The 16,943-nt window shown below is 42.4% G+C and overlaps 2 protein-coding genes across 2 annotated transcripts; both read left to right on the forward strand.

Annotated features, from left to right (window-relative positions):
* The first annotated feature begins 656 nt into the window (after positions 1-656).
* On the forward strand, positions 657-4,076 carry LOC310794342 (inositol 1,4,5-trisphosphate receptor-interacting protein). Its single transcript, XM_083656325.1, has 2 exons — positions 657-763; positions 1,177-4,076. The coding sequence occupies exon 2, from the start codon at positions 1,189-1,191 to the stop codon at positions 3,103-3,105; it is 1,917 nt and encodes a 638-aa protein (XP_083512451.1). The 5' UTR covers positions 657-763; positions 1,177-1,188; the 3' UTR covers positions 3,106-4,076.
* Positions 4,077-9,278: 5,202 nt separating this feature from the next.
* LOC310793585 (ras-related protein Rab-40C-like) lies at positions 9,279-15,573 on the forward strand. The gene is made up of 6 exons (XM_083655408.1): positions 9,279-9,905; positions 10,032-10,092; positions 10,177-10,237; positions 10,327-10,404; positions 10,682-10,904; positions 13,327-15,573. The coding sequence occupies exons 1-6, from the start codon at positions 9,746-9,748 to the stop codon at positions 13,629-13,631; spliced, it is 888 nt and encodes a 295-aa protein (XP_083511534.1). The 5' UTR covers positions 9,279-9,745; the 3' UTR covers positions 13,632-15,573.
* Positions 15,574-16,943: the final 1,370 nt, after the last annotated feature.

Below are 16,943 nucleotides of genomic sequence, written 5' to 3' on the forward strand. Positions count from 1 at the left end.
CGTTCAATCAATCAGTGCCAATTGTAAAGGAGCTATTACCTCACATGCCAAAAATAAAATCACAAGTATTACATACATAACATAAGTATTTAATTATTAGCATTTTGTTAGTTTAGTTCTCATACTCATGCCAGAGATTTTATTTCGCAACTTTTAAAGTAGCCAAATAAAGAGACGTCACACGTTGTAGTAAATTTACTACAATAAATGCATTGTTTCATTGACATTAGCTGCCCCTTTCATACCTGTGTGGTCCTTTATTTGGACCTAACTGCCCTATGGAAATGAAGCAGAGCTACATGTAGACAAACCAGTTCGTACCCCACAGGGAGATCAAAGGCAGCTGGGCCTTACTCAACACAAACCATTTCCCCACACACACATCATTAGTTGTTGTTTGTGCAGCACTAGCTGATCAAATCCTTCATCTCATATTACATACAAATACAATAGTGTCATATAGACTCATTCATGGAGCCAAAGTCAAGAAAGTCTACAAAGTAAATGGCTAATCTTAGATTGTGCTCTGAAAATGCACGCACAGGAAGTGTGTTGCAGAGGAAGATGTGACACCACAGTATATGGGCAGGGGGCAGGGTGCTCAGGAAATAAGTCACCAAAGACAACCTACATCTCTAAAGTAGGAAGAGATACAGTAACGGAGCCTGCCGCTGTGCAAGGTTAGTCTCTTGCTTCTTCTTTTGTAGGCTACCTATCCACAGATGATCGGAAGGCTTTTTGCATTACATGATTACATCTTCTGGTGCGTATTTTGTTGTAATTCTCATTTTGTTCTTATGCTCGGTGGTAAATTGTGTATTATTGTAAGCACAGAAATGCGTAAAGAGGATGCTTTCAGGGCCATCGAGGAAGTGATGACTTCCTCTCTTGCTTTGCAGCATCGTTATACTTTGGAGGGAAATTTGCCACTATGAATATGTCACATATTTTTATACCAATTTATATCATTACAAGGAATGTTCCCACTCAATCCTTTTTTATATATTTCATGGAACACCGAAAGCCATTTTGCTAAATCGTGCCAATTACTGGTAATTTGGTTAAATTTACTGTATAAAATGTAATCGAATGTTCTTGATCACCAAGAAAAGTCAAAAGTGAATGAAAAATCAAAGCTTGAACACTCTTTATGATGTTTGTTTGATCCATTCACAGGTAATATTAAAGATGCAAGATATTCTCCTGCGGGTGTTTGTGGTGGCCCTGGCTCTGATTATGCACCCCGAGGAGGACCCCAGGGTTGAGCAACGGGACGATGATATTGCAGTGGGCATGCGAGACCATAGAGAGAGGCTGCTGAGGGAAGGGGAGAAACTGGGCCAGGAAATGACACCTATCAGTCAGGAAATGAGACATGTCGACGCTGAAGGGCCTCAGCTAGGCCTAAAAAACATCCACGAGGAGCCGCTTTCCACTGAGTCTGACCAGCAGCTCCACGAGGAGCCGCTTTCCACTGAGTCTGACCAGCAGCTCGCTCAAACCCATCATTTGCCTATGGTTGAAGATGTGACTCTCACCGGCAGTGAATATTCAGAGGAAGAGGGCAGTGCTGATCACAAACTACTGAGCCAAGTCAAGTCAGATCTAAGCGTGCCACGAGAGGGTTTGACAGACCCAAACATGTCACACGGGCAACAAGAACATATTGAGACAGAGGAAGTATCCATCGCACAGCAAGAAGTGCCGCGATCACACCTCCACACTGAGACATCAGTGGAGGAGGATTTAGGGATTACCATTGCTGACTGGGAGAAGGATTATCTATGGTACATATGGAACACAATCTCCATTATCTCCATGATCCGCTTCTTGGAGAAATACCTTAGGAGAAATTCCCACAGGAGCTATGGAGAACATGACACTTCTGAACACGGCCCCTTCCCGCCGAACTGCATCTCTGCTGAAGTGCCACTGCCAGACAGTGAGACTCTACAGCGTTTTCATTCTAAATGTATTCAGGACTCGTCCAGTAAGAGGTGGACAGAAGTTGGATTTTTGGAGGGATTCGCAAATGACCTTCTAAAGACCATGAGCACCATGAGTGGTCGAAATGGCGGTATGGTAATTGGGGACTTCCAGATGGTGGAGGATATGTGTGAGATCATTGTCCCCTTTACTCCACCAGAGCCATATAGTTTTCAGTGTCAGCTCTCAAACAACCGTACCAGTGATATGCCAGATATGCCAGTTTGTGGTCAAATAAAAATGGTGGAAAATGTAAAGATCCAAAATGGCTGCCACTGTGAATCTTCTGATATAGGAGATGATGTGGTATGCCTGCTGCATTGTGAGAGTACGAATGTAAAGGCAAAAATGACTGACGCTTGTGATGGCCTTCTTTGCATGAAGAACACCCCCTTCCTGTCAAAATCACAGGTCACCAAATGGTTTCAGAGCACCATCAGACAAGCATGGGCACTGATCTCCCATAAATATGAGTTTGAACTGAACTTTCGCAACACTGACTCTCCAGGCGCTCTCGTAGTTCGCTTCAGATCGGGGAAGAAGATGCGCTTCAATATGAATCCTGTGGTGAAGCTCAACAGAGATGCTTATTTCTTCATTACTCCTCCTCGCTCCCCAAACAACTTGGACACTTTCTGGACACTCTCGGTAACCGCCTACGAGGATCGCTTGCTCCACCATCTCTCCAAAAGCCTGCCTCAAAACTCATGTCACATTCAAATGCTTCAAATTGTACATTTCCTTCATGAGAGGCAGACGGCATTGACAGGAAGGAGTGCTCTTAAAGATTCACATTTCAAAACCTCACTGATGCACCTGCTTTTGGCCAAGGCTCGATCACAGTGGCACCCTGACCACATGGCTTCTAGGCTCCGGGACTTGCTGGTCTTTGTAGAGAAAAGTCTTCAGCAAAGATTGCTGCATCACAGTCTCATTGGGAACCCTTCAACTCAAAATGACATTGAACTCCCGGTTGCATTGTCTCAAGCGAAGCCTGTGAATCTCTTCCACCCCCTTGTGGTACATGACTGCCTCTACACAAATGCTGTAATGCATTTCCAGGAGATGCTGAAAAACACTGATATGCTGATACAGGATTACATGCCAAGCAAAATTTAGTTTTAAGAGTATGGAAGAAAAAGGTTGTCAAGACCTTTTCACATCAAGGACCCCTAAACTGACACAAATTAGACCATAGATCCATTTGATAATATTTTGTCCCCCATATGAAAAGTTTTTTTTCTTTTCTCCTGGCCCTGTCTGGCAGGAGCCTGGTGTTGGGGTTGTTTGATTGGGTGCACCTGGGTGCACATTGGGCTTAAAAAGAGCTTCAGACCATTCTCTCTCCCTCCTCTTCACTGTTTATGTTCATTTGTTGTTTTAATTTTTATTTTGGTGTTTGACTCATTTGTTACTTCCTTGAGCTGGGTTGTAACATAATGAGGGGAGTCAAACACCCAATTAAAAGTTAAAACAATTTAATTAAAACTTAAGTGAAAATAACTAGACAACACAAACTACATTAAACAGTGTATAGGTGAGGGGGAGAGAGACTCGGTCTAAAGGTCTTCTTAAGCCCAATGAGCGCACTGGGCCCAGGTGCACCAAATCAGCAACTGACCCCAACATCAGCTCCTCCAAGACAGAACCAGGAGAGTGGGTGGGTCATCACTTTTAGATGTTGTATTACAGAAAGTGTATGAAACCCATGACCCAAAATAGTCATGTCATTTGTACAGGAAAAGATTAAAAGTGACATTACAGATGTTAAAAGTCATCCGTCATTGTGTTACTTATGGTTGGAATTCTAGTGAAAATAAATTACCCTTTTTGCTGCAGACCTCCTGGAAACCCCTCCAGGACAGTCCCCGGATGCCACTCGAACATTTCCTTTTCCAGGTCGCACTTGAGAATGAGACCTCGGTCTCAATGTGATTCAACTGTTTAAATAAAGGCTCAATTTCTCACAAGCTGTGGCAAAAAATATAAATGTTGCGTTTCAATAACAGATTTAATTTCTTTAAGTATGCCCCATTTTATTTTACAGAAGCTCACTTAGTCATTAGATATTAGGGATGAGATGATCTGGTTATCCCACGATACAATTCAAGACAACATGGGGTTCACGATTTGACCACCATTATTTGATCAATAAAAGTTCAGTGACTGACTGTGCAGAATTGTTTATTTCTGAGCCACAAATCAGCAATTCCATTGGCTCGCTAGAATATCAATTTAAAAATATCAAAATGTCCATTTTGGGAGTGTTACATTGTGATTATTTCTCATTTGTGACTACAGAACATGAGCTAATATGCCAGTGTTTTCTGCCTGAAAAATGTTTTGAGTTCTATATTACAATAATGAATTTCCATGCATATATTGTCCCATATTTCAGTTTGTCAAAAATCATCCTCACTTCATTGCTCTCGTGTTCTACAGATGCATTTCCTGCACACCTGGTACTGGCTTTAACATCTTGAGACAACCTCCCATTTTTACATTGTTCTGTTCTCAAAGCCCTTCCTGTATTTTGGTTAAGTATCATATTCCAGCTGCCCGCTGCCTTGACATGTTGCAGCACCGACTAGTGTGGGGCCTTTTACCCTTACTGGGTAATGGTAGTCTTAACATACAGATACCAGACATGAGGGTCTGGGGTCTGGGCAGCCAACTTTGAATATTAAGTATCTAGGTCGACCTGTAGCATAGTGTACAGACTTCCACAACAGTCTCACGACCTTGAGGAAAAGTCAATAGCCCAGTATTTCAGACAATTCAAGTGAAACCGGTCAAATTAACCCACAACATTTGTGTTAAAAATGTATTCAGTGTCCACATTTCCTCTTAAATGTGTGCACAGTAGTTTTGCAGAAATCCATGAAAATGGACATGCAGTTTCAGTTGTGTTCAGACAAGAGGCAGTGATGAATACAGGAATATTCAAGTGATAAGTCAAGTACAACAAATCAGAATGAACATTTTATTTTGTAAAACAACTTTTCACAAACTCACAATGTGCAAGGTTCACAATTCCCCCAACCCCAATTTGAGTATTGGGCTTCAGTAGTAGTCGTGACCCCAGTATTTTTGAAAATCTGTGTGGTCCTCCATGGAATCCGATGATTTAAAGTCAGGTTCCAAGGATTTGGACTTGGAGCGTGGCTTAAACTCCTCCATGGGACCCACGGGTTTAAAGTCATTTCCAGCCTTGCTGCTATAGTCAATCTCCCAAGAGCTTGAGATCATGTTCCTGGGAGCTGTGAAAGAATCCCATATGACTTTTAATGCACTCCCATCTGTGGCCATGCAGCCGTCCTGAATATGCAGTATTGCGTCACTCAAATGGAGCATCCACCATTTTAAATTCAATATATATAAATACAGACTGGAATGGACATCAGGATTGCTTACTGCACATCTTTCTGAAATGTGATGTTTACGCTTCAAGTAAAACGGCAGCATCAGGGATCACTCTAGTCTAGGTGTTGTATCAACACTGACATTACATTAGGTTTTATGGTGTGGCCATCCCCCCACCCTCCCCTCCCATTTTTGTAATGGTAAAACCTGTAGTGGCACAACGTACCCTTTGGCTGTCCCTTTGGCTGTGCCGACAACGATGATGAGCACGTCGCGTCACAACAGTCGCACAGCGAGTCGTAACCATACAGCTCCGTCCACCTAAACATAAGGAGAACTTTAGGAAGTGCTGGATCAATTGTTTAAAATAGAAAAACGCATTAGGAGTCAACTCACTCTCCGGTAGCAATGTCATAATTGCAGGCCTTGGAAGTCTCAGTTGGAATAAGATCCTCCACAGCGATCTCACAGTGCATGTAGAGTTGCTGGAAATGAACAGGTTACATTTCAAAAATCCATACAATTCCATGTTGATTGCATGCAGTGAGTGGCTCCGACAGTACCTTTGGTGAAGCTGCACTTGAAACCATGTCCCTGAACATGAAGGCACCTATGCGGAACGTCTGGGACCCCTTTGAGGCACCAGTGATGAACTTTGACTGGCCGCTCACCATGCCATCAACCATACAACTGCAATTATGAGAATATGCACGTTTACCTTCAAGAGGAAAAAAAGCACTTGTGAAAAGCACAAATCTTATGAAGCAGACTCCTAGTTTACCCTTTGTTGGCAATCACTGTATGAGAAGGTGATGAGTTGGGGTCTTGGGAGGCCGTCACAAAGCACTTGTTGACGTACAGCCTTTCATTCTCAGATAGCTCTGGTAGCATGGCAACAAACTGTATCGGCTCTCCGAGGGTGTAGATTTTGGATGGGTTCCCCGATGCTGAAACACAATTTGTCACCAAGTTCACACAAGAGCACCACCAGATGTGGCAGAGACACCTGCCGCCATTACCACTACACTAGTCATAGTTTCCTTTGCAAGGCAAATGTCAACTGCGCTAGAATGCTCTGCTCCATGTATAGCCTACAGCAGCTTATGCCGACAATATTGTCAACAGCTTCCAATGGTTCATAGTGCAGGTGAGCAGGGGTTTAAACATTCAAACGGAACATACCATCTTGAGGGGTGAGAGTTGCAGCAGATTTTGATTTGAGGTATTTGAACACAGTGCCTCCCCGTATCTCAGGATAGAAGCCAACTGCATAGGAGTGATGGAACCTGCAAGAATCAAAGTAAAGTTAAAACCAGGCCAGTGAGCTCATTCAGAAACCATTATGTATAATGCCGTTTGCATTATAATACCGACTATTTAGCCCTGTAAAAAGGATAATTTGACCCGAAATAAAATGTTTTCAAATTGCCCAAAAATCATGGGTGCCCTTCACAAATATTTGAACTAATTTAATTTTGGGTGTTTTATTCAAAATAGTCACCCGTTGTCCTTCCGGGTCAAATTGACCCCGTCTGGTTTGATCCGTTTATAAAAAAGCACCATGAAGAATAAATGTTCACCCAATTCTGTGTTGTACCTTGTTAGCAACTCTATCCCAAACCATGACCATTTTTATGCTTTCTATTGGAATTCATGGTCAATAGCTCACTTACATCAAATTATACATTTGTGTGATTTCAATGATATACCAATGGAAACATGATGGAACTGATGCCAAACATGGAAATTATGCCATCAAAATCCAAGTTTTTTTTTTAATGACTAGTGAAATCTTAAAATTTGAAGTCTTGCCTACAAAAAAAACGGAGAAAGTAATGAAATGCATGCTTATTTAAAAAAAACAAATAGCTGGAGGACCAAAAATAGCACTGGGGCCAATATGTCATTGCACACTAAATCTATCAGGACACTTAAGGGTTAACATCCACTTTACTGACTGATCTACAACTAGATAGCAAATAATTAAGACCAACTAAGAATTGTGCAAAAGCTGCATTGCCTCGTCTACAGCAAGTTGTTTGCTGCTGGACAAAGTTGACTTTTACAGAAGAACCCTATTCTTACAGGAGAAACTTCAAGCTTCTTACCTCTGATAGTTGCAACACAGATCAACATCGAACGAATTAATAATAGCCCTCACAACTAGGCTCTCAGAATCTTCTTCAGGGTCATAGTGGAGCACATTGGTGATGGCCACGTGGCCCCGATGGCTCTGGAACAAAGACTCAATCAACATAAGATTCCAGGTCCCAGCAAAGAGCCAAATATTGATACATACATCAATAAGGCTCAACAGGAATTTGTACTCAAAACATAGTTTACAGGGTAAAGATTTTCAATACCTAGCCTACTTCGGTCTAATATTGTGGACATTAAGTTTGATGGCTTTACAAACCTCTCTCTTGAATCCACAGTCAGTTTTCAGCAGGTAGAGAAGGTAGAAGTGTAACGGATCAGCTTCATTAACAGGACACTTGCCCAATTTCAAAAATTTCCAAGCCATAGTGTTGTTCAAGAAGTCCTTCCTGATTCTCACATACATTCTGTCGATATGGCACAGGACCTCGACCACCTGCGGCGGGGGTTTTGTGGCGACCACCGTAGGGGCAGCAGTCATACGCAGCATGGCCTGGATTGTACCCGGCAGTTGCCTGACACGTGTGTCTGGCTTGAAGCGGTCCAACTGCCTCTGGTCCTCAGGGCCAACGCGCAGGGACAGTGGGACCCTCCTGGCTTCAGGACGGACTCCGAGTCCGGGCACCTTCAGAGGTCTCTGACTACGCATGCTAGCCCTCGTACTTGACTCGCTCCTCGAGAACTTCGCCCTGGGGAAGAGACCTTGTGTTTTTGCATCAGCATTCTTTTCCAGCACCTCCCATTCTAGCGCAGGATCAGGCATAAACGGGCCATCTCCAGGTACAGGTGTAGATGAGAGACTATGAGCAGAGCAACACAACAGCAACACAAACCCAGCAAGCAACAAGCCCATTGTTGGTTGCTCCATCAGTCTACGACCCACTAAGATGCACACTTGCCTTAACAAGTGTAAGTGTCGGTGTTGTTGTTCCTCCTGGGTTTTATAGTGTGCATTAATTAAGCAGCTGCTGCAGATGCTAATCAAAAACAACCAATGAAAAGTAGCCTAACCACTGATAATCAGTAATCACGCTTGTTGAGGCTGCCTTCCACACCCACACACACACACACACACACACACACCTTATATATATATATATATATGTGTGTGTGCGCACACACACACACACACACCTTATATATATATATATATATATATATATATATATATATATATATATATATATATATATATATATATATATATATATATGGCTATACGACGACTATTGAAAACTCATAAATGATCAATTGTAAATTGGCAAAAAAAAAAACGTCAAAGGGATCAGCCGAGCAGCATTTTGGTAAACAACCCGCATCACTGGGTGGCAACGCCTCATCGCACTGCACCGCGCCCCTGAACGGACATGACGACAGTCCAGTCAACCTTAATTTATTCATATATCTCGACCGTTCAGGTTCGGGCAAGGTCGCAAAATAATTAGTAGACATGTTTATCAAACCAAAAAAACACTTGAACCCGAAATTAATGAATTGGTATTTTGTCTATGCTAGCTAAAAACACTGCAGTTCTGGTCTATGGAGCCCAAGCGGCGCGAGGCTTGAATGTCTGACTCTATAGCCAGTTAACTCTGTTTACATTTTAAAAACTGCGACAGTTCACACAACTTTAACATTATTGATGTACTGCACATTTTATATTGAAAAATGTTTGTAAAATAAAATAATACTGGTACTCTTGGTGCTGTGACACCGCCTTTATCATAACCGGATGTTGCGTACCTCATGATGTCAAAACTAGGAAGCGCCAACACAGTCGATTTAAGAGAATCTGGCTGTGGTCGTTAGTTGACTAACATCATCGTGAGCATTTTTCTTTAAAAAGAATATTATATTTGTATTGGTAACGTTAGAGTACCATTTTGTTTCGGACGACTACGCCTCGTCTCTACTTTGCAGCCCCTGTTGGCGATATAATGCATTACTATCGTTTATGTTAGCTGGCTAGCTAACAAGCCAGCTAACGTTGTTTTGATTACATCGATTTCCAGGCTACGTTGTCCGTGGCTAACTGGTAGTTTACTCGCTAAACTCCAGTCGACTCTAAAATAGCTGTGCTAGTTATACGTAAAACAAATGGCATCGTGCGTTTAACCCTTGGACATTGTGCATCAGCTTGCCAGCTAACGTTGGCCGCTAACGTTACTTGGGGTCTGCCTGGTTTGCCCCGAGCAGTCGCCGTCTGACGAGCCCAAAGCTCCCGTGTGAATCGGAGCCAATGCGTGGGATGATGGGGACCCAGGGTAACGTTAGCCCTGTCAAGAGTTACGATTATCTGCTTAAGTTCCTTTTGGTCGGGGACAGTGATGTCGGCAAGGGTGAGATCCTGGACAGCTTGAAAGACGGATCAGCAGAGTCTCCCTACGCCTACAGCAGCGGTGAGTTAGCTCTAGTCTGGGCTTTGTTGAGTTTGTTTACAAATTACCGGTCTATACAACAGAAAACACTTTTGAAGAGCCTTGGCGTGATTATGTTGAACTAACCCGGATTGTGTAAATTGTCAGGGATTGATTACAAAACCACCACAATACTGCTGGATGGGAGAAGAGTGAAATTAGAGTTGTGGTAAGTATAACATAGGCTTGTCAAGTTAATAGTGGTTGTATTATGAACAAAATGTATGTAGTGATGTATGTGTGTCCTCAACAGGGACACCTCAGGGCAAGGCAGATTCTGCACCATCTTCAGGTCTTACTCTCGTGGGGCACAGGTACTCGTTGAATGATTGTTGTGTTTTATTTCCCATTATTAATTAATACCGTGAATATGTCATTCCTTGACCACCTCTTTATCCCAAAGGGCATCCTGCTTGTCTATGACATCACTAATGGCTGGTCATTTGACGGCATTGACCGCTGGATCCGGGAAATTGACGAGGTAATCCACTGACTCCAATATTCCTTCCTACTTGACTTAAAAATGTAGGATGCTAATTCAGCAGGCAACAATTTAGAGAAAGGGGTATCCTCTGTCTGGTCTGTATCCTTCCTCCCCAGAGAACGGTCTTTGTCCATTTCCTGCTGAGCAAGAATGTGTGTATATGAGTGCATGGCAGTGAGTGAGAGATGGAGATAACACATAGGAAACACTTTTGGAGGTGCTTAAAATTTGGTAGCAATACCCCCCCAAAAATCCCTTTCTCTGTTTCCATCAGCATGCTCCAGGTGTGCCCAGGATCCTGGTGGGCAACCGGCTTCACCTGGCCTTCAAACGACAGGTGCCAACAGAGCAAGCAAGGGCGTATGCAGAAAAGAACAGCATGACTTTCTTTGAGGTCAGTCCGTTGTGCAACTTCAATGTCATCGAGTCCTTCACAGAACTTTCACGCATCGTGCTGATGAGGCATGGGATGGAGAAATTCTGGAGACCCAACAGAGGTGAGGAGGCTAATATTATTTGCCTACCAATCCTCTCCAGAGTGCTTATTTGAATCTGTTATTGTCAAGTCAAGTTTATTTATATGGCCATTATTCACAGTTCCAGTTCCAAAGGTCTTCAGAGTGCCCACATTATGCAACAGTGTAGGCACAGTACAGGCACTCCTTATAGTGCAAACCTCCGCCAACACTGAACAATTCTCCAACTTGAAAAAGTTACAGCTTATTTGTCTTCTGGGTTTGATTTTCGGGGGGAAATGGCAAGTGAATGCAATGCTGTTTAGTAGCCAACTTGGACGTCCCACATGTTGGACCTTCTCACCAGCATATACTGTACATAGAGCATAATTAGGGGTGCACCGATCGATCGGCACGCAATCTGTATCGGCCGATTTTGACCTCAAATATGTGATCAGATCTGCTGATTGCAGATATTACTTTATTGTCGCCGATTGCATAGCCGATCATGCTGCACGTGAGAAATATGAGGCAGCCCATTTTCATGTCTTCAATGTCTATCGTTTAACTTTCATATTGTGCTCTAACGTTTATATCATTGTGTTGCAAAGCACACGCTTTGCTTTCGTCAGTGTACTCACCTCCACACACCACACCAGACTGTCAACACACCCCTTGCGTCTTTGAATCACACAAATCAGCTGGTGATTAGAGCAGACTCAGCAGAGAGAAGTTACCTCCAGTCCTCCCGCCTACCGAGGCATTTGCATGCTGTTAAGTCTGTGTTTGATCCATATTTGCGTGTATCCTCCTAACGTTAATAGCTCCGGTTAGCTTTAGCCGCTTTAGCTTAATCGATAAAAGAGTTTCCTTGAGTCAAAGTTATTTTTCTTGTGTAACAGGGCAATCCCGGAAAATTTAGTATTTTTGTTGAGTGAACTGAACTGCATTGAACTGGTAACATGGAAATCCCGAAGTGGAATGATTTTTGTTCTTTTATAAACTGAACTGAGGGAACTGGACTGAACTACTAGCCATTTAGTTCAACACAGTCTTGTGCTCCAATTATCTCACACACAAAAAATCATGTTGGCGGTTTCCTTTAGCCTACACAGTATAAAATATTGATGTAGAAAAAAAAGAAAATGTGCTACACTTTCAATTTGATGCATGAAATGTAGGCCTATATGTAAAATGGAAACTGTTCTATAGCTGCTTACAAAATAAATATATATATATATATCGGTAATCAGTGATCGGTCAATGATCGGTTGGGCAGATATTTCTCATAGGTGATCGGCAATCGGTGATCGGTGCACCCCTAAGCATAATAGTTATGGCTACAAATGCTGATTGTCTAATGGTGGAAAACCCTGATTTGGATCATCACCAAAATCTGATCTGAAAACTGATCCTTGTTTCAAATTTCATCCAAATCAGTTTGTTACTGTTAAAATATTGACAACAAAATGGAATCAGAATCAGAATCAGAAAGACTTTAATGATCCCCGGGGGGAAATTGGGACAAGTTACAGCAGCTCGCACTCAGAACACACATAGCATAACACAGTATCACACAACAGTATCTCCCTAAACTTAAACAGAACATAAACACAATTCACAGAATAAGAGCACATGAGTTAAAATCTGGATCTGGTGCGTGGCATCACGTCAACTTGAAAAAATAGAAAAAATAAATAAAGCTCGCAAAGGCTCCAGTTTAGGTGTTTTTATTTGACACCGGTGGTTACGTTTCGGGCAGCATGCCCTTCCTCAGACAGTGTGACATAGGAAGACGCCATCTTAAATACATGCATGGAACAGTCACATGACGCAGTCAAGTGGGTCAACTCGGTCATGTGACAGGAAAAGCTTGGATGAAGAAAGTTACATACAAATACAATTATACATTGTGATCAAAAGTGAAATTAGCACAGTTATGGTATATTGGCTATACTCCAGACTTTTATGTGGACAGAACCAAGTCTGACCACAGAGAAAAAACAACAATACATCTCCCACAAAATGGGCCTGGGCATCCACTAGAGGTGCCCAGGATGACAGTATACAGAAATAGAAATGGAACAATACAGATAATATATTATAAATGACAGATAAAGCAGGACAACTCACATATGCATTGTACTGCTAATTTAAATGAGTTCCAAAGTGGTATTAATGCCTGAATGCGAGATCTGCATATGTGAAGGAGATATATATATATATGTGTGACTATATGTACATACAGTAATAGGAGGAAAGCTCAATAGTGCGGCCCAACACGTCACGTCAACTTGGCCACCAGCTTATACTCTTGTGATGAACATAATGAAAAGATGTGTTGAAAGGGATTGTAGGTGTCCCACACCTGCAGTTCCACTTCAAAGTGTATTTGGCATCGATCACATTCAGCCATGAATCAATCAGTAAAATATCCTGTTTCTTATTCCACCTTGTTCTACAGTCTTTAGCCTCCAAGACCTGTGCTGCCGTTCGATTGTCTCCTGCACACCGGTGCACCTCATTGACAAACTGCCTCTCCCTGTGGCCATCAAGTCCCATCTCAAGTCCTTCTCCATGGCCAATGGCATGAATGCAGTCATGATGCACGGACGCTCCTACTCGGTGGCCACCAGCGCAGCCTCGGGTGGCGCTAGTGGTAGCAGCAGCAAAGGAAATAGCCTCAAGCGTTCAAAGTCCTTCAGGCCTCCACAGAGCCCCCCAAAGAATGCATCGTCCTCCTCCAAGGGGAACTGTAAGATATCATAGTGACAGGAGTGGACAATGGGTTGCCTCCACGGGGACTGCTATTAATTTCATTGTGCTCCCAGATGTCACCAGGCCAGAGAAGAGCAAAGAGAGTGACCCGCAATCTACAGCTGCGAGTTTACATCAACCTTTGGGAACTGGCCTGGATGGTTGAACTGGGTTCTGCTCTCTTTGAGCTTGCTGGTGCCATCTTGTGGATGTCTGTTTGACTATATCCTGGAACCCACAGCAGCTCACTGTGACCAAGTAAAACAAGAAGTCCTTGGGACCAACAGATGTGGATCAAGGATTATCACTCACCTGTTAACACTACAAATGAGTGGAGTGGCGCAATGTTCGCTTTTTCCTGAAAATTATTGTTTATTAATATTTAAAGTTGGAATTGCAATTGTAAATATATGCTAATTGTTATGGCATCTGTTCAGTGCTTGTTCTGCAAGGAGCTCGTTGTGCTAGTTGTCTTGAATGTTTTGAGATGCTTTGTTTCGGATTGCATTTGTCAATTCTTGAGTTACTGGTTTTCAAAATACCCATGGCAACATCAAGGGTGCTGGGCTGTCTGAGTTTGAAATAAAACTCCTATATTGTATGTGACACACGTGCTGACTCAGCCAAGTTGACTTGTTTTGGCAGAGTTGCTGTGATGCCCCGCCCCCTAGATTTCAGCCTAAAGGTTTGCAAATTGATTTCCCCTCCATCTCGATCCATCATTGGTTGGTAGTACATCTGCTGACTTGTTGAGTATGGCCAAAGTATTGTTTACACCACACCAGAGTCTTGGTCTATTCCCCCAATTCTCTAAGTGGCATCATTGCTTTAACTGATTGCATCTAACAGCATGATCAATCTTTTTTCAAATCTTCTATTCATGCTTGGAGTGATTTGGAGGCACTGAGTCCTCATGAGGAAACCATGTGCAAATTCAAGACTGTTTGGTCAGCCATGGCCTTCTGTCCTGAAAAGTTCTGCAATCATGTCTTGGTTCTCAAGAGGAATTTGTTAGCTTGGTGTAATCACATCTTGAACTCTAGTAACTTCCAAGCAACCTTAAAGCTTACAGAAAGGTGGTGACAGGAGCAGTTTTAATATATATATATTTTACAACTTTTATGTATAGGCTACCAATTTGTTTATGAATGTAAAACTATTAATGTTCCTTTTTTGTGGTCATATGGTCATTTGGACAGTTATTAGAATCAGAGGTGGAAAATACAATACTCTACTGTAGCCTATAGATTTCTAGTAATTCTTAAGCAATTTCTCTAACTTTCACAAATTATTTCTAATGGGAGTGACTACAATAAGTGTTTACATTGGAAGATTTATTCAGAACATCCCATGACTGGTGCTGTATCTTTGTTTATCAGCTAAAACGATCCATAAACCTTGGGCTCATAATAATCAAACTATTTGAAAGGACCAGCCCAAAACAGATTAACTTATTTTTTTAGTTGTAGATTTTAGAAAGGGCACAAAATAATATTTTTTACTCAAAATGTATGATGTATTAACCCCCTACTGAGTAATTATTTTATAGTGGAATAATCCAATACTTTTAATCTGAGATCATGCACTTATTGCACTATCACTCTTCTTTCCACCTCTGATTAAAATGTGCTGCGTTTCCACTTAAACATTCCCAAGTGTCATGGCTATATCTGAAATTATAGAGGTAAAAAAACAAGTGCATGTTTCCTATTAGCGTGCCTATGTGTTGAAGAAACAAGTAGCCTACAATAGACTAACAACTCACCGAGTTAACATTTAAAGCACTATCTGTTTGGCAATTGTTATCAAAGCCATGTCCTATCTAAAGATTTTAGATGCCGGATTGGTTGTAATTTTGTCTCATTAGGTGACATTGGAAACTGTCACCCGATCTGAATAAAGGGTAAAAGCACAATAATGCGTCGCATTTTCATCAAATTATCATTCAGAGATTTCAATGTCATTGTTTTTTGTTTTGGTTATTTTCTGCTCCCTTTGTCCAACCTGGGGTTGTCGCTATCATGCTTAAGTGAAATAAAACCGTGGGGGAGCTGAATTGATTAGCTGCTGTCGTGTTATTGGCCAGTCGTGGATAACGGGGACATCACTGTGGCGCTTGAATGCCGAGCGGTCAAAAGTCACCCAAAGGTTGAGGGGTCACTTTGAATGAAAAGAAGAGGGGAGTAGCTTTCTCATAGCCTCGGAGCCGCGCTAGGACAAAGATGAGTCATAGCCTCGGAGCCGCACTAGGATAAAGATGAGTCGCACACTATTGAAAATGTGGCGCTTTACGTCTTCCCACCTGACCGCGGCATCTCTGAGCTTTGTGTGAATGAGGGACGGCGGTGAATTGACCGACGTCTAGACAAGAAGAACGTAAACAACACGTTTTGCGCCACACCCCATGTTTAGTTGTCACTACGCTCCAGACGGGTTTTTCCTGCTTGTTTTATTCGTAAAAAACAAGTCTGGCTGCAGTGTGCACGCGTAAAGTTGTCTTGCGTAAAACATTTTGGGAACGCAGTGAATCGGCGCATCTGTCACTGGGCATAGATGGTTGTAACTTCAACAAACACAGCACAGCTCTCGGGAGAGGATACCAGTTATTACCTCGTTTATGGACAACAGCTCTATAAATTCTGTCTGGACACATGAAACATTGGATTTCTCACCGGGATGTTTGGTTCCGTGCGCACAGTTGTTGGGGCAGCTTGCCAACATGGCCCCACGCTTTCTTTGATGTTTTTACAATGTTTGTCCAGTTGCTTAGCGCATGGTGCTCCTTCATAAAAGTTTCAGACACTGGACGACCGTGGGGGCGGTCAGAGGGGGCTGCCCTTTCCACCTCCATTCACACCCTGAAAGACTGATGTTGCGTCTTTCTCTCTCATTGTGCAGCTTCGTTCGCTCATTTTGCTGTTGTGGGAAGTCGTCTCAAATGCGATTTTGTCCTTTGTTTCGCTAGTTTTGTATTGGTGTTTTGAATAACAAGGTAAACAATTGGGCTATTTCTTCGGGCATTAGTGGGATATCTTATGTCAGTAAATGTCCAGCGCACGGGAATTCGTCTTTATCATCGTGAATGTTTAACTCTCTTCTCTGCGCGAAGCAAATTAGCGCGTGTATCCAGAATGTTTGGAGAAACCGAATGACCTCATTTGAAAATCGAGAATATTTCCAAACTTGAAGACCTGAAGGAGTTATGGAATTGCTCGGCGGCTAACTTGCGCAAAAGAACAACAATGCGTGCAATTATACTAAAACACCGGGAGGATGGATGTAAAAGTGATACACATTGGCAAACTGCACTTAACTCAAATAAAC

The sequence above is a fragment of the Poromitra crassiceps genome, assembly GCF_964638095.1.
Source record: "Poromitra crassiceps genome assembly, chromosome: 19".
In the NCBI taxonomy this organism is placed as follows: Eukaryota; Metazoa; Chordata; class Actinopteri; order Beryciformes; family Melamphaidae; genus Poromitra; species Poromitra crassiceps.